The sequence below is a fragment of the Callospermophilus lateralis genome, chromosome 9 (assembly GCF_048772815.1).
Source record: "Callospermophilus lateralis isolate mCalLat2 chromosome 9, mCalLat2.hap1, whole genome shotgun sequence".
Classification (NCBI taxonomy): Eukaryota; Metazoa; Chordata; class Mammalia; order Rodentia; family Sciuridae; genus Callospermophilus; species Callospermophilus lateralis.
Window position 1 is genome coordinate 53,320,635 of NC_135313.1, and position 21,614 is coordinate 53,342,248.

General features: G+C 37.8%; 1 protein-coding gene across 10 annotated transcripts in view; it reads right to left on the bottom strand.

Annotated features, from left to right (window-relative positions):
- Window positions 1–4,530: 4,530 nt before the first annotated feature.
- Window positions 4,531–21,614, bottom strand: part of Osbpl6 (oxysterol binding protein like 6) — a 187,688-nt gene continuing 170,604 nt past the window's right edge. For all 10 annotated transcript variants that reach the window (XM_076866735.2, XM_076866732.2, XM_076866731.2 and 7 more), the window contains 10 exons: window positions 16,667–16,754; window positions 15,926–16,179; window positions 15,068–15,205; window positions 14,659–14,722; window positions 12,836–12,914; window positions 10,960–11,104; window positions 9,747–9,891; window positions 8,079–8,205; window positions 6,502–6,624; window positions 4,531–5,477 (listed from right to left, as the gene is read on the bottom strand). In XM_076866735.2, coding sequence (XP_076722850.1) covers window positions 5,369–5,477; window positions 6,502–6,624; window positions 8,079–8,205; window positions 9,747–9,891; window positions 10,960–11,104; window positions 12,836–12,914; window positions 14,659–14,722; window positions 15,068–15,205; window positions 15,926–16,179; window positions 16,667–16,754 — 1,272 coding nt within the window. In that variant the 3' untranslated portion in view covers window positions 4,531–5,368. The remainder of the gene's footprint in view (window positions 5,478–6,501; window positions 6,625–8,078; window positions 8,206–9,746; window positions 9,892–10,959; window positions 11,105–12,835; window positions 12,915–14,658; window positions 14,723–15,067; window positions 15,206–15,925; window positions 16,180–16,666; window positions 16,755–21,614) is intronic.

Here is a 21,614-nt window from a genome sequence, read left to right on the forward strand (position 1 = left end):
TATGATGTAAAAGTAGGGCTGGGGGAACAAGTAACTCAACATAGGCTGCTTCTCTGATCACCATCATCAAAACATCATCTCCAGTGTCATATAGGATCGCCACAGCCTGTTGACTATTTCACTAAACACCAGAGAAAAACACTTCCCAGGGCTTCCTTAGCACCCCTAGCCAGTTGTGTTAGAATTATTTTGGATTCCCAAAGCACGACAATTAATCTATGCATTTACATGGCCATTTCAAGATGAAAAGCAGTCTAGTTTTCTAAGCAAATTAAACTTTTTACTGGGCTATCAGGACCAGAGCTTAGTGGGATCCTCTTTCTCTTGCAATGTATTATTGGTTACTGCCTGATGGTTGATGTAGATGGGGTAACGGCATGGGAGGAGATGGCAGGCATTTGTCTATCCATGTACACACAGTCTTTGAAGAAAATCTTGTGTGAAATAAATATAAGAAAATTATGCAGACTTTTAAAAGTAAAATAATCAGATCAGTGATTGCCAAGGAGGATGGGGAAAGATTACATAGGGATAGGGGAAACTTTTGGGAGTGATGGATATATTCAATATTGTGGTTGTGACAGTGTCAAAATGGAGTAAGTGGTGCAATTCATATATGAGAAGTTGATTATATGTCATGTACATCTGAACCCTAAAAAAACAAAACAACTTAGCAACCACTTTGGAACAAACTGGATGAGAATAATTAAGGGGGGGGGGTACCTAAGATAAAAGAAGTAGTCGTTTTAGCATTATTTGTTCCTTAACAGTTTTAAGTTCAATTGCTTATCCTATTAACTAAAAGTGTTGAAAGAAATGGGTGGAACCCAAATAGGATTACATCTGGTTTCATGAAAACTTAATATTGTTCCTGCTACATCTAACTTATATTTAGAAGGAAGGCATGGCTAGAAACAATTTTTTTCAGAAAACAAGAATATTTTTGTTATGTTTTTTCTTGCCAATCTGTAGACACCAAAGTAACTAACATGCAGGTATTTATGGATAATTTTTAAGTGCTGAACAGGACTTCAAATGAAGTAGGACTAAATGAAGTAGCTTCTGATATTGAATGACTCTGAAATTTGTGCACCAACATGTTTCACAGTACAAAAGTGTAGACATATACATCTGTACCCTTCTCTATGTTAGGGCCAGAAGGTTGGAGAAAAATGAATTGAGTCAGGTACTATTTTAGAGAACAAAAGGATGCATATGACAGACCAGTGCTTTTCCACTTGAGTCACCTGTAGGCTCCCCCAACAATAAATCCTTATTTGCTTAAGATGGTAGGCATGGTGGTTCATCATAGCAATTTTGAAATAAATCATTCTTTAGGTCTCAGTTTGGAAGAATTAAAACTGAATTTTTCTTATGCAATTTGCCATTTTCTTTAAAAGCAGAGGCTGCAACAAAAAGGTCTTACAATTCTGTAACAAATGTATGCTCTTAAAAATATGTATTTAAATCAGGTTCCATTTAAGAAAAAGATACATGCAATGTACAGTTTAAAAGTATAAATTTTACAAAATAAATTCATTTAAGACAGAGAATCTAATCTTGGTTTGATATGCAGTATTTCTCAATAACTGGAAAGCTTTTTGGAAAACAAACAATCCAACACTTTAATTTTAGCTTCACTGACACATTTTTTCCATGTTTTCCCCCAAAGAACATTTCTAAGCACAAAATAGATTCGTAATGGTTTAATTAGATACATTTTATATATCCTGAACATAATGGCTCCCTTAGAAATAAACTAATATTTTGTACACAAACTTTATTTACTGTGCCACATTCATAATATACTGAGCCAAGAGCAAACATTTATTACACCCCCCTGGTGTGTACGGAGCTCTGCTCCCACAAACACTTCATTATCAAGGATGACAGAGAACAAGATTAGACAAGATGGATAATTAAAACCCACTAGGTAATAACAAAAATTTACTTTATATTATGATTAGAAACTCTTCTCCAGCCACAGCTGTAAGCACTATTAAGCAAAACAGTTAATCAGGTTTTCCTCCCTCATCCCGCCTCTCACTGCTCCTGGAACAGGATCTGATGACTGATTAGCAGAGCTGCTGAAAGGAATTGGGCCAGAATAATCAAGAGGAGCAAAGGATTGGAAAATTGACAACTAGGCATCTTTTGTATTAAAAAATCCCTTGGTTTCTCTTACTCAGAAAATTACATTTGGGACCCCTACCCCCACATCAATTCATCTGTATCTTAAAAGGTATCTGAAATGAGGTTTAATTTTACAATTGCTGGGTTATAGGGAAGGTTATTTTAAAGTAATCTGTGGAAAATAATAATTTAATAAACAACCTAACAGCAAAATTGGAGAGTAAATTTGCATCTTGGATAGCAGCAGCATAATCAGAATAGTTTCTGGCGGACCTCTCAGAATATTGGTGTGTGACATCCATCTGTTCATTCTGGCCAAGTCCATGGGGCCACTTTCACTTATTACTGCTTTCCTAGTGACCATCTCAAGTGAGAGGGAAAAGTTTGTAAGTAAACCATGGGAATGGGTACAGACATATCAAGTCCTCCTCTATCCTAGACTGCTCTAGGAAACAAATAAAATAGTGCCCTGAAATAAAAAAGCTTACAAAAAATTCTAAGGACATTACAGTTTATGTCTGGAGAATGAGCTAATAGTCTATCCTTTTGCTGTTCAATCTCAAAAGTCTAAATATTATGTAAATGAAAATTCCAACAGGGTAAACTTCATAATTCTGTAACTATCATGTCAATAAACAGTGAAAAAGAAAAGGGGGATGGGGCATTGCATCAAGATGAGTATTTGACATGGGAGATTGGAGAACCAGGTGTTAGGGGAGCACCACCCAAAACTTAATCCATCACTTCAGTGGGAATGATCAGGGCATCTGAATCCGCCCCCCCCCAAAAAAAAAACCCTAAATCTGGTATATTATAAAATGTGTTGATTTTTAGTTTGACAATTTTTTCTCAGTCTCATCTGACCAACATTCAACCACTTGACTTATAGCTGGACTCATCTTCTAGCCAAGGTTCTATCCACTATTTTTTTCTTAACTATAACCCAAATGCTAGGTATGGTGGTTGCATGCCTGCTGGATCCTAGGTCCTCTTCAACCTTTCAATTTCTCTATGTATGATATCTTTATTTTGCAGAATTCCTGTATTTAGTCTGTTTTGAAACTGTTCAAGGAAATGCTAGTAAGTTCAGGCCAGAATTATTTTAGTATTTTAAGCTTTGCCAATCAAAGGAAAACAGACTTCTCTATGAGGGAGTCAATAGGAAGCTAACTAAATTCTAATTAAAATTAAAGACATGCATCTGAGGATGCAGATAAAAGGACATCAAAATAAATGAACAGAAAAATAGTCAATGACAAGGGGAAGAGTTTACAACCACCTATGGATTTAAAGTGGGAGATGAAGGAATTGAGAAGCTCACAGAGGGTGTTGTTCATGTTACACCTGGAGCTGGATTGAGAAATTTAGTGGAGAGTGAAATTCCATTCTAAACAAGTGCATGGATTTATAGGAAGGGAGAAATGAAATTTTAGGGTAATCAAAACACTGCTCCATCTAGTGGAAGTTTTAGAGTTCTCCCTTAAGTTTTTTTGTTTGATGGTATATTAGCCATTATTAGCAATGCTTTGCTAAGAAGAAATAAAGCTAAAATCAATACCTCACAACAAAATATAAAATGTCATAACCTTGTTATCAGAGTTGAAAATAACACTTAAATTTTGAGGGGAAGAATCTAAGAATAAAAATCTAACAATAAAATATATGTAATTTTATAATTCTCTAGAAAACTCTCTAAGGAGACTTTTTAAAAACATACAGGCAGGGGCTGAGGCTGTAGCTCAGTAGTAGAGCGCTTGCCTGGCATGTGCGAGGCGCTTGGTTCCATCCTCAGTACCAGATAAAAATAAATAAATAAAGATATAGTGTCCAACTAAAATATTAAAAAAATACAGGCATTAATATAGACATCTATGTGAAGAAACTTAGGAATACCAATGCAAGTTTCCTACAAAACCTTCTGTATATTAGTGGAGGAAAATCAAATTCCAAAGTATGCAAAACACACTTCTCCCTCCCACCACCATTTTTTGGGATGGATAAATTCTTTAGCTTCAGGTTTTTATCTCTATCTCTGGTGAGGTAAATGCTTAACATGTAGCTGTGTATCATTCTGGAATCACTTGATAAAAATAAGAAATATGATTTTGCATAGGACTCATTTAAACAATGCAAATAAGCTACTGGCATCCTTACTTCTGTTCTCATTGAAAATTGAATAGTGTCAATGAGTTGTGGGTGGGTTAGGGATGTGTGTCCCATTGTGCTTTGCTCAAACACTTTGGCTGTTTATGGTACTACTAAGCCCATAAAGAAATTCCATGTGAATGTGTCTTTTTTTTTTTTTTTTTTTTTGTCATTCTTTCCAAAGTTTTAACACTGATGACAAATGTCCAAATCAAACACAAATTTTGCCAAATAACAGGGCACACTGTGAGGTTAGGTGGAAGAGGGATGGTTTATTATCTGAACGCAGGACAGGATAACGAGCAACGTGAATACAGAGATCTACTTAGCGCACCTTTTCCTTCTTGACCTTCAGATACACCAGATGGTAACTGACGTGTCAATGTAACATACGTGTTGTTCAATTTTCAGTCCACTTGTCAGTCAAATCATTGTTCTGATTGAGAAAGTGAATCATGCCATGATTCAAAAGATCTGTCCTTCACATAAACCTATGAGTACACATTTAAAAAATGGTTTATTGTACATCTTTGCATTTTTTAAGGCATGAACAATGGCATACAGATGGAACAGGTTCTGGGAAGCATCATGTCTTTTATAAGGAGGCCAGCCACAAGCACACCACATCAAAAATTACTTGAAGTCTGATCCAACCAACTGCTGGGGCCCAGGAGCTCCTGTGACAAGGGGATGGTGCTTCCGGACAATGGACCAAACATGTGGTTTGTGTGTTGTTTTTACTTTCTTGATCAGCTTTAAGCACCGGTTACAGTTTGTTTGTTTTTTTCTTTACAAATTCTTCAGACTTTGGATTTTGTACTCTGCTCCTTTTTATTCTGCTTTCTGAGATGGGTGTAGACTTGTTTTGTTTTGTTTTAAGGAATATGGTTGCAGCAAAACAGAAAGGATCCAAAAGTGGTTAGGGGCCTTGTCTAATGCACTTTTGAAAGTCCATTATAAAGATGAATAGAAAAGCAAATGGTAGGTTTTCAGTCGACCCAGAAACCACGCGTAGCTATAAGAAACATAATTGTGCATAGTTATTTATTCATTCAGAGTGTGATATGTGGGCTAGCTCTACGTTCCCAGTTTACCAGAGAACAGGGCTGTCTACTTTGCTAAACCCAGGGTCCTTTCGAAGCTCCCAGTAGGTGTCATTGGAAACCCAGGCTTCTCTTTGATTTGCATCAATAACTTTTCTGTGAAAATATAAAAATGAACGTTAGCCACAGATTGCACCAAAGTGACCTGATAATTGGACCCTCTCCTATGGATTACACATGTATACATAGGAGTACTTTGTAAGCCAGAGAGTGTCCCATCTGCTCACAATTGGGGATTTGACTATTTTTGAATAGGAATGAACTCATTTTTGTTGTAAAATGTTTTATGTGAAAGCAGGTAGAAGAGGAACTGAAGGGAGGGACAGATCATCTTCAGGCAGGGACAGAGAGCGAAGAGCCCCAAACAAAGTGCATACAAATATTATAATCAAGAACTTCTGGTTCCAGATTGGCAAGCATAGTTTCTGCTTTACTTTCAGGGACAAGTACTCAATATTGGTAGTTCTGAGAGCCTCTGCAGCCGTGTATAATGAGCCCACTTCTGATATTTCAAGGGCAAGGCTGCATTTCTTCCCCAGAGGGATAGGGGGGTAATGAAATGACAACTTTAAAGGATAAGAGGTTTTCTTGAGCTTTGGAGGGCAACAGATGAATTTGGAAACTACAGACTAATCTGTGTGATGTATATATAATCCTGCAAATAATCACTGACTATCGCACCCCAGAGGCACTAAATCTGAACAGATACAAGCTCCATGTGACACAAATAAGATTAAAACCTAATGAAGTCAGGGTGACCTTGTGGGTGTAGGGGCCATTCCAGTCCCTGGATGAGGGAGTGGGAACAGGTTTCCATCATTCTAAAGGGTACAGCTGAAGGAAAAAGCTCTCTGGGTAATACCCTCACTCTTTTGCTATCCACAAAAAGAAGAGACCTGTAGAGAAGAATTTCTTTTTATGGTTACTACCTTTTTACATGTGCAAAATCTGACTCAATTATTTTCACTGCTTAAAAGGAAAGTAAACAAAATTAGTTTTCTACCTTTAAGTTCCCTGGATACTATACTATCCCCAATTTTTTTTTTTATACCTGAAGTTTCTTATGGCCTATGGCAACCATCTGAAACACATGAATTGTTAAGGGAATGAACTGACTTACTTAAAAAATTTTGGTATATGTTCAAGGTTGTTTTCTTCCATATATCGTCTTCGAGATCTCTGGAGTTCCTCTACTCTTTGCTTCTCTGCCGCTGCAGCTTCTAAATTCCCTTCTTCCAAAAATCTAAGCATAAATAAGTTGATATTTCATTATGTTATCCTCTTTTTAGAAAAAAAATATCACTTGCATAAAATTACACTCTGGTTGCTGTGAACATAACATAAGGCACAGTGATATACTCTTGATAATGTCCCTTCACCTCTGTCTCAGGACACACTACCTCTTTCTGCCCATCAATTAATAAACTTTCTGTGGACATGGACTGAATTATGAAATCTAACAAAATGAGGGTAGGAGGGAGAGGGAAGAGGTTTGGCCTTGCAGATTCTCTGTGCTGTCTGGGGTTCTGCAGGTTGAGATTTTCAGGACAACTGCAGAGTTCAGGATGAGAACATCAGGCAGTTGCAAGTTGTGCTCCTTTTCCATAGTAACAAAAGCACTTGTTAAAGGTGACAGGATGGAGCATGGCAACTGGAAGCTCTCCATCTATTTCGAGAACAGATTGAGAGGCAAGGAGCTTTCCTGTTTTATTGGAGAGAGTAAGACTGGTGAAAACAGAAGGTAACAGCTGGGGAAAATTACCAAAGGCCACAGAATAGGAAATGAAATTCAGAAAGGGAATATTGGAATAGAATCAAGAAGGAAAAAGAAGACCCGGGGTGATTTGCAAATGTTTATATATCAAAACCAGAGCAAAGAACAGGGATATATCATGGTATACATTGTACAGGGTTAATTGATAAAATCTAAATGTCAAACGGCAAAACTACGTGTTCTGGAAAGAGCATAATTAGGAGAATTAAATAGAAGAACATTCAATACTGAGAACACTTTGCAGAAAACAGGTAAAACCACAAAAGTATGGGAAATAGAAAACTGCTCTTGGATGGAATTCGTAGGTCATATAGAATTTTTGGGAAAAGTAAAATGAATTCTGTAGGAGTAAACATCATGAATATTATAAAATAAAAAAATAAGAATTAGAAGGCTTTGGAGATACTGTATTTCCAGTACATCTCTCACTGTGGGACACAAAGCATGCTCGGGAAACTCTATATTTTCACTCAAAGCATTTCTTGGTATCCCTATAACTTATCCTCTTATTCTTAAGTTTAAAAGATACTCCATATTACAGGGTAATAGACACAAAGACACACACACACACACACACACACACACAAACACACACATGAAACACTGGGTTAGAAGTAATTCGGTACATAGCAGAGTTCATGGGTCTGTTGATCTGTAGTCAGTTTTGGGGGGGATTTGAAACCTTTTATTAAAACACAACCGTGTCATCATCCATGGGAACTTTGTGTTGAGATAAGTATCTGTTATGATGATACTGCAAATACTACTTTACCTAGGGTCGAAAAATCCAATACTGCTGAGTGAACAGGGAACAAAGGAATGACTGAATGAGTAGCCAACAATGGTGGTAAAGAGAGTCTCAAAGATGGTTGAAGCCCACTCCATGACCTAGGCTGCATCTCAAATGCCTCTGCCATCCCTACCTTTGATCTGGCCGAAACCGGGCGTCTGTCGGTGGAAGGAGATCTTTTAGTACAGGATCTAACTCATTGAGCTCAATAGCAAACCGTGTGAAGCCATAGTAGAGCTCATAGTTGGTTGGCATGGAACCTGGAATGAGGCCAATGAACCACTGTGAGAGGAGCAAGGCTGATAGAAAGAGAACTGGACCTACATCAGTGATGAATTAACATACGCTAAGATAGACACTGCAGTCACAAACTCTAGATTGAGAATCTGTTTCAAGTGGATTAAATTGGTTATATTTTGCTAGGTGGGGAAGTTTATGTTGATGATCAGAAGTGACAGACTTCTGTATTTAATAAAATTCAGTCTTTAAAACCTTGCACATGTAGTATGGTCTTCATTGGCTAAACTCTCCTCCCTCATATTCAATTGGGAACTAAGTGCCATTGTGGTTAACTATGAACACTAAAATTTCACCAGAAACCCTTATTATTTACTTTTTTTATAAAATAAAAAGATATAGATCTAAATTAATCCTTACTGGCACTTATTTCTTTTTCTTCTTCTTTTTCATTTTTATTTTTGGTACCAGGGATTGAACCCAGGGGTGCTTACCCACTGAGCCACATCCCCAGCCCTTTTTTGTATTTTATTTAGAAACAGGGTCTCAATGAGTTGCTTAGAGCCTCACTAAGTTGTTGAGGCTGGCTTTGAACTTGAGATCCTCCTGCCTCAGACTCCTGAGCTGCTGGGACAATAGGTGTGTGTACCACCATGCCTGGCTGAAAAGTCTCAAAGACTGCTGAGGCCCACTTCACGATCTAGGCTGCATCACTTCTTTCTAAACTGAAAGGCAGGATCTTTGTGTGCTTTGTTCATTGATGTATTTCCAAGTCCTAGAATGAAGCCTGTTGCACAGTCAGTACTCAATAAGTAGTTACTAATGAATGAGCTAATTGCTCTACTAGCAGGAAATTTAAATAGGCATCAATACCTCTTTAGGAAGCCAATAACTAATTTTAAAATTAGAGATTAATTGACAAGCTCCAAAGAAAGTAAATGTCATGTTGAAGACTTGCTCCATTTAAATATGATACACAGTTATATGTTAATGCAATACCAGAACTTTGTTGATGTCTTTTACTAAATATCAACATATTGAAGCTTTTTGCCACTTGAGTGAAAAGATCACTTATTCTGGTGAATTACTGAATTTGTGGATTTAAAGATGTTTGTAAGCTTTCCTTTGTTTTATTGAAACAAAAAAATAACATAAGGACTTAAGCTTATATATTTAAATTATTTAAACTCTTTAATAAATATACTTAGCTTTTGAAATACTGTAGGCATTACATTTAGAGTGATTTTACATGTCAGGTTTGAACATGTCATGTCACCACATATATACATATATATATATTTGTATAAATATAACTAAGCATTTTATATCTACCTATCTATCTATTTATTTAGTGGTGCTGGGGATTGGATTGAACCCAGGGTCTTGTGCATGTGAGACAAGCACTCAGTATATCAAGTAAGCCATATCTCCAGCCCCATGCACCTACTTTTTAAATCTCACCATTAAAGAAAATATAAGATGAGTTACATGGGATGACCTGCTACTTCCTTCCCCTCTGCCACTCACAGGCCTTCCTGATACAGGGCACTCGCACCAGTCTCACCTGGTCTCCAGATGCACTTTGCAGAGGGGGCCACACCACAATAGAGACCTTCATGCCACTTCCCAAATAGCCGGTGCACTACCTTTCCTTCCTGATCCATCACAACCCCCTGGACTTCATTCACGTTAGAATTCCAATAATTCACCTGGAAAAACCAAACCCCAGTCATTTTAATAATACTGATCTCTATAATTTCCATATGGAAAATTTTCCTTACCTTGAAGTCTCTTATTCTCACCATTTCCGGGAATCTATCTCAAAATTTTTTTATATGGAAGATTGGTTTTCTAAATATGTGTTAGCTTAACTTTTATTATATGCTGGTACCAATATGTCACAGTGATTCCCATTATTATTTATCATTATAATACAACAATCAATTAAAAAAAAAGAAATGGCTGATATCCACTCCAGGCTATATAGCATGGTAGCACGACACAGAGAAGGCTGTTTCTATCCTAAGAATCTAATATTAATTTACAGGTTAGAATTTTTTCCCTCAGATCCTCTTGTCTTGAATCCTCCCTTTTTTTCATAGATTCTGATGAATTTCCAATGGCTATGTTACAGAAATAACTGCTGAATTCTGTAACAGACCCAAATAAACATGGAAGTAATGCTGTATGTTCTACTTCAGACCAGAGTGTGGGAAAATGGCATCCTATGTGCATTTCTATCCCAAACATTTATTTTTGTCACTAAACAAAATGCTTTGCATTGAACGTGTTTGGATTATAAAAATGGCAGGGTTAGATAGGCTTGTAGGGACTGGTAGCTACCATTGACATGGCTGTTCTACTCAAGTATTTTCAGAAAATGACAATTGCATTATAATTGGCTCCCTAAAAAAAGATCGCTTGAACATGTTGAAATTAAGCAGGAACAGAAAAGGAAAACAGAAGACTTGGTATAGGCAAAAAGTGTTTTCTGGAATTTTACTGAATGAACTGACTAGCTACTTAGAAGATTCTTTAGAAAGAAATTCGTTTTTATTTTCTGTTCTGAAATGGAGCCTTTTTTGACTTCCACTTTTTCAGAAGCCTACATGTCTTGAATAATTCCATAAAATGGTCCTGATTTCTTATCAAAAAATGTTCTTAAGACCAATGATACAGGACAGATTTGATTGCTACTAGATAAGGTAAATGTTCTATTTCTTCCTAAGGAAACACTGTGTGTTATTTTTCCTTTTCTGTCCCATGGCATTATTTACCTTGACAAATGTGAGTTTGCAAATGCAAACGCTGCTTTTGGTATTTCTGATTGTTATTTCTCCATAATGCTCTATCCATCTCCTCCCACTGAGGATGTTGTGAATGCATGTGGTCACCTTGTTCCACACATAGTAATCTCCATACCTAGTGAGGAATAGAACATTGATTAAAAATGAGGAAGGTCACAGATATGTTACTATTTCTACTAATGAGAATATTATTTGGCCCGAGCTTCCTTTCTCCCCATTTCCCTCTCATTTTTTTCTTGAAAGTTTCTAGGCAAATATTTATGACATGATTCATTCACTTGAAGAACAGTGAAGTGTTTCTAAGGCCAGGTGCTAAAGCTACATAGTTGAAGAGGGCCTATTTGCTGTTCCTCTGGGGCCAACAGTATGGTAGGAGTACATGGACATGTAAACAAATACTTAAGGTCAAATATGATGAGGGCTGTAACAGACAAATGAACAAAGCATCATGGTAACACAGAAGGTGAGTCTTTCATCCTTAGCTCACAGGGAATCTGGGTGAGTTTCAAGGAAGATATCTAGAAGAGGCTGGGTGGATCTAAGCTTGGGTGGTGGGTAAGAGGGTACTACCTGTTGGAGAAAGTATGGACAAAGCTACAGGGGCCAGAAAAGCTTGCTGCATCTGGGGGTGTATGAGTGGTGGGCTCTGGTTGGTGGCTGTGGAGGGAGTCAGGGCAGGGAGGCCATCAATGACCTTTCAAAGAGTATGGCTTGACCCTTCAAGCATGGGGCCATTATGGAAGGATTTGTGGTGGAGAGAGGCTCAATAGGGTGCACATTTAAGACTGATTACTCTAAGAACACTGTTTCATACAGCATGTTAAGACCAAAGAAGGGAACAGTTATTTGGGGGAAAAGACAAACAAGTGGCTGAGCAAGGTGGCACAGGCCTATAATCCCAGCTACTAGGGAGGCTAAGGCAGGGGGATTACAAGTTCCAGGCCAGCCTAGGCAACTTAGCAGGATTCTGTCTCAAAATCCCTGGTACCACAAAAAACAAAAACCAACAAACAAAAACGTGGCAAGCACAAATCCACAAATCTAATGTAATTCTGAGGAGTAAGGAAAGTGAGGTTATGGAATTTCTGCTAAGGAACCAAATGACATGGCTTTAAAACACATTTAAGTTTGTACATTTTATATTTTTTCAAATGAAATGCTATTTTCAAAGTAAAGTAAAATGGCTCTAAGATTTTCTAATTGGCATGATGTAGGCACTAGAGACACTTATGAAAACTCCTTCCTCTTTGTGAATTTCCAAATATTGAAGGTTTATCTCCTTCTCCTTACCTTCCTTTATATCCAACCTACCAGGAACTCAGTCAACCAAATTGACAAAAACAAAATGAACCAAAGAAGAAACAAAAACCATCAAGTCCTTGGCTTTAATGAAAACTTCAATTCATGTAAAAATACTTATAGGCTATATCCTCTAAATCTTTTTATATACAAACCTAGAAGATACAAACCTAGAAGATACAAACTTAGAAGATACAAACCTAGAAGATCTCATCCTTCTTTTAAAACAGGCGCTAGAACTAAGATAAACTCAAAAGTGAAAATATAAAGTATATAGAAAAATAAATGACTAAAAGGAAAACCTTTCATCTGAAATGCGAAAAAGCATGGTGACTAGGACCTGGTAGGTACCTGGTTTTGGCTGATGAATGGAGAAGGAGAAATAAACAGGAAGCTTTGGTACAGTTGCTAAAGTTCTCATTTGTTTTTGTCGGGGCCCATCTCAGAACTGTGTTGAAAGTAACAGATACTTTGGGCGTACAGGGAAATGGACCTTCTGTTTTAGAAAAGCAGGGAAGACGCCAAAAGAGAGAGGAGAGAAACCTACTTTGGAAGCATGACATTCAGTGTTCCAACTGGCAGGATTTCCATGGACTTCCCCCAGAACTTGTTTTTCCATCTGATATCTAAATGACATGGGCAGAGGACAAAATATACACACGTCATATCTAATTGTTCTGTAAAAACTAACTTTTGTATTATACTTCACAAAGCATTTTTTTAATCACAAGTCTCTATATTGTAGATTTAACATGACAAGTACCTGACGATGGCCTGACATGAAAACATTAACCATAGTCCCCCCTAGTCTACTGTTTCTCCATTACCATGCTCCATATTTGTTTTCAATGAACAAAACTGAGAGAAGCCTGTAATAAGTGTTTCTGTGTATGTGTTTGTGTATCCACTTATACATACAAACAGACCTTATAGTGATCAATATCTAGATAGTAATAAATGTTCAGTTTTAATCAAATAGTAAAATATACTTAACAATTGATCAAGCTTGATGTGTATGTAAAAATAACTGCAGGATTTATATACACATTTTCCCCACCACATGGAATAGTTATGATTTGGGAGAAGAGTAAAAAATAATAATATAATCTTTAAACACAGACAAGAAAGATTTATGGGAAAGTGGGATTAACTTAATGAATACATCCCTACACTGGCAGCTGGGATACAGCCTGAAGCCCAGAGCTTCATCCTTTGGCTTCAGGTTTTACTCGTGGAGGTTTGGATCTACCTGACATTTGTGATAACCACCTTCTGTCATCTTGATGAACTAAGGGAGCTTAGTGCTGTCTCCACAAAACTTATGAATCTTGGTTATGACTAAGAAATGATTTATTGTCTTATTTTGCAATAAAGTACAGTTATAGGGATCTATCATTTTGTGTGTTTCCAGGTTAAGGAAATGCTTATGAGAAGAGTCATTCTGTGATCAACGAAGCACCCTTCCAAATGTGAAAGAACTATCTTGTGTGTGTATGTGTGTGTGTGAAGGAACTACTTATACTTAATGGTCAAATCAACATATATATTCTCTTCTTTCTAAAGGGGTTTCAAATTTTTATTTTATGCAAGTTTGTAACATTCTGAAAGAACAATGGGCGTTAATAACTAGAGACTTTAATTTAAACTCTGGAGCCCTGGCAAGTTAAAGAACACAAATTACTGCAATGTTTATATAGACATCCTTTGTTATCCATGGAGTATTGGTTCTAGAACACCTATCAGGTGTCAAGATCTGAGGATGCTCAAGTCTCTTATATAAAATGGCAAAGTATTTGCATATAACCCATGGACATCCTCCCACATGCTTTAAATCATTTCTAGATTACTTATAATATTTAAAACAATATAAATATACATGATAGTACAGATACAATTTTTTTCCAAATATTTTCCATCTGAGATTAATCAAATCTACAGATGTGGAACCCACAGATATAGTGGGCTGACTGTATATCTAAACAGACTTTGACCACAGATGATATACCATAGAACCATCCTTCAGGATTAAAATCTCTGCATGCCCCAAAAGTAAGAAGGCCATTGATCTTACATTATAGATGCAGACATTAAGGCACCATGTGATAAAACAATGGCTTCAAGCTGGCAGTCAGCATAGAGCTCTGTGTTCCATGGGCCTTGCTTCCTAGATGCACAGTCTCATCTCCCAGAGGACACAGTTTCATATATAAACCAGAAAATTTAATTTCTCAAACTGAGTTCCATACCAATTACCAATATTCTCTGAGTTCCAAAGGTAGAAATTTAAACTGAGTATAGTGTACCTTCAGAAGCTAGAAAATTTTCCATAGACTCACAAATTTGACTATAAGTTATAATTAAAATACAAACCTTGCCAAAACACAAAATTCTTTGATTCACAGTGACAGGCAGAAATGGGTGGATGATGGCTAACCTGATAATTAAAAACAAAAAAGAAGGCAATGATGGCAGTGTTAAGATTTTCATAAGTGATATTTATTTACAATGTAAAAAGGTCACCTCCCAATGAAAACCATAATCCATCCATCTCTATTAGTGAATTATTCTCAGGATGGATAAGTAAATCTTTAACTTTAAGGACTTTGTGCTTAAACACAGAGAGCTTACACATACATAGAGGAGGTAATGACACAGACAAACCAAATGAGTTTTCTGTTAACTACAACATGATGCATCCGAAACACATCTGTATCAAAAGTATCAAAAGGCTGCTTTCATCACCAAACTGCCCTCCTACCTATATAGAAACCTCACTTACTTGTTCTGAGAAAAATCGGAATCCTTTGTCTTCTCTAATGCATTCATAAGTCTCCCCAAGGACTGGGTTGAATGGCTTACTTCCTGCTCTGAAGTAGGTGGAGCAATATCCTGAAACTGCAAACGCAGCAACGAGAACCTGTTAAGACATTCAAGAAAGGAAAATAATATAGGAGCCATGGCTGCGGGGTCTGTTTGTCCCTATTCCTGTGGATTTTACCAACACTGATGGGTGTTGACTTGATGCCTTTTGCAGTTTTTATTACTTGTACAGAACTGGCCTCAATGCAGGGAGAAAAAATAAGATAAAATGAGGTTGTACTTCTTCCATGGGAACCAGCAGGCCACTGAGGTCAAGTGCTTTCCATTCATATGTCTACCCAATTTCATGAGTGTCACAGAGTTCAAAGGATCTGAAACCCAATTATAGGTTACACCATGTGCTGTTTCAGTACCACAGACAGGAGGGTGGGGCTGCTGGTGCCTGTTGGAGGACAGCAGGGCAAATTTTCCCATCTATGGAATAAAGGGCAAAGCACCAACAGCAAGTCACTTTCTTAAAAATAAGTTCCTGGGCATATGGACTGTGTTGGCATTCAGGAAAAGTTGATAAGGCAAGATCTAGCATGACTTGGCTACCTTTGCATTCTAACGTTAGGGACACTCTAGATCACAGATACAATCACAAAATGTGCATCTTCCAGTAAGGATATCTAGAACTTACTTGGCTCTGCTTGATTATGCAAACAGGCCAATTCCTCTCTTACCTATGCAGTGGGAATGTCATGCAAAACCCGAATGTGTCATCATAATGGTTTGTGGTCTAGCCAAGGACAGGTGCTGCCCTGTCATTTATTACCATGCGCTCGTAGGGATCATCCGTCTCTGAGGCCTTGTCCAGCAGCTCACTGTATTCAATTTCCTCACAGAGATGCTGCAGGGTGTTGAGCGGCTCGTTGAGCTCCACAGGCATCGAGACTTTCGACAGGTCTTTACCGATGTTGTTTCTCAAGATATTCCACAGGTTGATGTTACTAGTGTCAGGACAAGGAGCAGGCAGGCAGGTGCGACGGCCATTTCTGAAGGCACCTCCTGTGAGCTCCCCATTCAGGACTGGGAGAGGAAAATCACAGTGAAAGATACTTTTCTTTTCTGATTTCATAAAACCAGGGAAGAACTTCTTCAAACAATTCTGATGGTGATACACTTATTGAGCCTTTATTATATTCCCTTGAGACTAAATGGAGTTATTTCTTCATGAGGTATTTCACAAAACATCAGAGGATATTTTTTTTAAAACAAGATGTTAAATATACTCAAATGTTATTTTAGAAAAGACATGTCAAATTTTTAAAGGTACATTTAATAAGAAGGATTTAAAGTGAGTATAAGCAAGATGTAAAACCTTTTCACTAGACTATGTATTTAACAGATTTTGCAACCATTGATCTCAACAGATAATGCAAAATAAAATTTATGGACCAATCAGCTGGAAAAAGAATAGTTAGTGAGGGGGAGAGGGGAGTTACTGTTCATTAGTTCACCAGTGTTGTAATTTGGCATGTAGATAGAACAACCTGGAAGCTCAAATGATGCATACTTTGCCGAGAAATATTGTCCGCAACACTGGTGTTGTCTTCAGATATATTATCGCTCACATCGCTGATGTAAGACTCGTCATCTGAAGCCTAAGGAAAGGAAGAACAAAAAAATTAGAATTCTTGATCTGATTCTTGTCTTGAAAGCCCAGATAATCAAATGATTAAGAAAAAAAAAAAAAAAAAAAAGAAAGAAAGAAAAAGTGCTTAAATGAGAAGCAGAGGTGGTAATGGGAAATGTACTTGGCATATGTGCAATGAACACAGAGAGGAATTAGGGTCTTCCAGGAGCCAGGATAAAGATTGCTAAGAAGGAGCCCTTGTCTTAAATAGCTCCTTGTCTTAGTTGGGTTGGGAAGCTGAAGAGGTCAGTATATAACTAGAAATACTGGAGGACAGTACAGTAAGAAGGCCCTGGGACTCCACCTAGAGGACTCAGGAGAGGTAGCCCGAAGGAAATATTTGAACTGTTAAGAGAACGAATGGGAGATGCCCAGTCATCACCATGGTGGGGAAGGGTGGGGATGGGGAGCACAGGAAGAAGGGGCAATGTGCAAAAGCAAAGGCTAAGAGAGCAACATTTATTGTAGGAATACTAAGACATTGAGAGCAGGTTGACACAGGGTGGGGAGGACAAGCGGAGGGCATGACAACGACAGCCTTTTCAGGCCAATCAAAGGAGTCACGTAGAACTCCATGGGTTATTAAAAAAATGCAAGGGAACTCTAGAATCAGGTTTAGTTTCCAGGAAGATCAGTGGCAGCATTCCCTAAGGAGGCTGGATGATAGGGCTCTGCAGATCCAGGTGAGGAACACTGACAGCTAAGAATCAGACAGCTGCACTGAGGTTGGGGAGAGAGGAGGATTCAGCCACTCTCTTCAGGAGAAGAAAGCATGGAACTAAAGTGAAACTAAACTTAGCATAAAATGATATTAAGGAACAACATATACACTAAGGGGAGCTAGAAAAGCATATAATAAAAGAGAGGAATAAGAACTCTAACAGAAATGGGGAGAAAAAGTAAAAATTTTTACTACAAGCAAGAAAACTGTTAATACTTATTTACTATCTTCAAAGTAAAAAAGGCTATATGTTTTTTTTCCAAGCATGAAAACAAAACAATCATTTTAAAAATATTAGAAATTACATGAGGGTAAACAGATAAATATGAAAATCATCTATAATCTCATCATCCAAAGGAAACCACTTGACCATTTGGGTGGTATTATTATCCCCTGATTTCAAAATGCTTACATAGACACATATCTCTGTGGTTACTGAAAAAGGAGATCAATTTCCATGTTGTTTTGTAGTTTCTAAATACATTTCCATTACTGTGGGTATGGCTCTTCATGTTTACTTGGAAAAGTAGCATGTTTCATTATATATTTATAGCATAAGGGATTTAACCATCATTTAAGTGATTTCCAACTTTTTACTCTTCTAGACAATAGCTGGATGAATATCTTTGTAAATATGTTTTTGTAATTTTTCCTAATGTTTCCATTAAAACTTATTCCGTTTGTTTCATTCAAAAATTTTGTATATTTTAAAATAGATCAAATGGGTCACTTTTAGGTATTAGACTTATGTTGTCAAGTTGCTCTTCTCAAAGACTTTATTAATTTGCTCTCTCCAGTAGTATAGGGAAACACCCGTCTCTCCATATCTACTTAAACACTACAAATCACCATTTTTTGTCACTATCTACCTACCTAATACACATCAAAAGATCTCTGGATTTCATCGTTCATGAACTTGTTTTCTTTCACACATTTTTCTGTTTTCATATGTTCCACATTTTTTCCTAGCTTGAAATTTATTTTTTAAATTTTGTTTTTGTCAACTTCTTCTGCCATTCAAGGTTTCAAAATTGTATGTAATAAAAACAATTCATCTTTATCTCTAAGGTTACTGGATTTATTGCTAATGCTTTTAAGAATAGGGTTGAAAGGAGTATTTGGAGTGGTGGACAGCATGACTATATGTATGATGATTAATGGGAGTTTTGCTTTTGCACAGTGTAAATCTATAAGAATGGCAGGTGGAAAATAACATTTGCTTCTGACTCATAGTTTCCTGCTGCACCTGGTTCTCACAGCTCTCAATGATTGCAACGGAAAACAAACAGGCTCTTGAAAGCTAAGTTATTTAACTTAGTAGAAAAAAAAAAGTGAATGAAACTCTGAAAAATGTTCATCACACTCAATTGTATTTGAAGAAACAAATGCCTACCCCAAATCAAATTCACATAACATACATGTTTATTGTTTGAAGGTTTGTTAAGAAAACCCTCATACTGCCAGGCACGGTGGTACATGCCTGCAATCTAAGCAATTTGGGAGGCTGAGGCAGGAGGATCCCAAGTTCAAAGCCAGCCTCAGCAACTTAGCGAGGCCCTCAACAACTTGGCAAGACCCTGTCTCAAAAAAAAAAAAAAAAAAAAAAAAATTCTGGGGATGTAGCTCAGTGGTTAAGTGTCCCTGGGTTCAATCCCCAGATCCCCAGTACGAAAAAAAAAAAAAAAAAAAAAAAAAAAAAAAAAGAAAGAAAGAAAGAAAGAAAGAAAAAACCACTTGTGCTTATTTTACAAAAAACTATAAATATGTTCTATTCCTCTTTAACTTTGGACCTCTCCTAAACTAATATATCATAGAAGTGATCCAATATCACTGGTGTAAAAGAATTCTCCAACGAAGGTGGGCACTACATAAGATGTGTACACATAGTGTGTGTGTGTGTGTGTGTGTGTGTGTAGTAACTAAGTTTGGGCTGTCTTGCTATGATCCCCTTACGTTGTCCTGTATACAGCTGAAGACTCTGCAGTATTATAATAAACAATTTGTTTTCACCCCCATGATCAAGAATTCTTGGAGTCAAATATTTCTTGTTATGAACTTTGGAGTTCAGAAGAGTTCAAGAAGCTTCCCCCCATCCCCAAATGTGACCAGGGATACAGCATTGTAAAGAACTTTAAAAGCAGAGGTAAGGCAAGTAGACCATTCTGGAAGCAAGGTGACCTGTGTTTTTAAAAGGAGGCGAGGATTCATTAAGCAAAGTGCATTGGTAAATACCACTTAAAGATTTTTCCCTCACTCATGGAAAATGTGGATGTAAGACAGCTAATACCCAGATGCTCTTAATAATCCCACATTAATGTGTTACAAGCACTCTTTCCTCCATTCAGTTAGCAAATATTTATTGAGCACCTGCTCTGGGTTCACCAGAACTGTTCTAGTGTTGGATGCACAAGGGAAAGTCTCTGACTTCATGAAGCTACATTAAAGTGGGGGAGACAAAACCAACAAGTTAATATAGGAAAGACATATTCTGTTAGTGGTAACTATAAAGGAAAATAATGAGGGAAGAAGGATATAAAAGGTTAGAGGAGAAGAGGAAATGGCAGCTTTAAGTTTTAGAAAGGTCAGCTAGTGTGGGCTTTCCTGAAGGTGACTTTTGAGTAAGGAACTAAATTGAATGGAGGCCGTTAAATGTGTGTGGGAGTTAAACGTAATTTGTTTATGGACAAGGGCTCCAAACACAGTGGACAGCAAGTGCAGGGGACCAATCTCCACTGAGAGCTGTAGCACAGAACATGTTTTTTGAGCCTGCCCTGCAGTTGCTGCTAGGATTCACACAGACATGGCAAAACTCACCCAGTGGGCTTGTCAAGTCTGTTAGTATGGAGACTCGAGGAGCCTTCTGGGGGGACCATCCCAAAGAAACTTAGGGACTAGGGTGGATGAGTAACCAAGTAACCAGTAACCAAGCCTTAGCCAAAGAGGATAAGCAGCTCTGAAAACATCATTGTGACTGTCACTTGAGTTTACTTCCTGGTCTGGCCCCTTAAAATACTTAAGATTGAGGGCTATAAAGGGAGAAGGGGTACATACAAACAGTTATTTTTGAAAACCTGTAAAATAGAGACAGGTGCCAGTTCAGGTCTTCCCACAATGAGATCTAGGGGAGAATCACTCTCCTTGCTACATCAAGGGTCACAGGTGTTTTTATCAAATTGACAACACTAGAATTACCCCTTTTGCTGCTGGAGGTCTCAAGAAGAACAGAGGTAGCTTAAGGCTGCACCTGAGAACAGGGATGAGATTATAAGGGTCTTCATGTAATATCTTAAGTAGTTATATTGTTATCCTAGGGACACTGGGGGATGAGGACATGATCAGATTGCCTTTTAGAAATATTAAACAGGTTGCCCAGTGGAAAACAGATTGGAAGGGATGAGAAAAAGGCAGGAAAACTGGATTTGAGGTGGATGGGTAATCCAGGTGTGGGGGATGCGGGGGTACTGGACTGGACTGGAATAGTGGTAGTGAGGCTGCAGAAAAATGTTTGGGTCAGAGAGCACTTAGATGACAGGAGCTACAGACCCTGATGAGTGAAACAATATGGGTGGCAGTAAGACAAAAGAAGGAGTAAAGGGGAATGCTCCAATATCCAAGGTGAACACTTGGGGAAAGTGAATGAAGGGTATGGGTGCATGTTTTTTATTTTTTGGGGTGTGGTGTGTGTGGAAAGGGGTTTGTTGATAATTTTATTTGCATGTTCTGAACTATGGGTATCCAGGTGGCAATGTCTAACAGGTAGCTGTTACGTGGATCCTGAGTGGACTCAATCTGTCTCCAGACCTGCCCTGTCCTTGAGCTTTGGTCTTGCCTATTCCCATGCCTGGCAGATAACCCCTATGGACAGAGGTCCGACAAACTCATGATGCCTCAAATTGAATGATCCTCTGCATGCTGCCCTCTCTCTCCTTATCTCTCTCTCTTCCCTAGCTTCATTCTCCTGGGTAAGACAAGGGCAACACCATCTTCCTCGGACTTGTGCAATAGTCTACTTCACAGTCTCTTCATTTCTGTATCCCTAATCTAGCCAAAGAGATACCTGGACATCCAGCTGGGTGTGTACTTGGAAGCAAGGAAATAAGCTTGCTT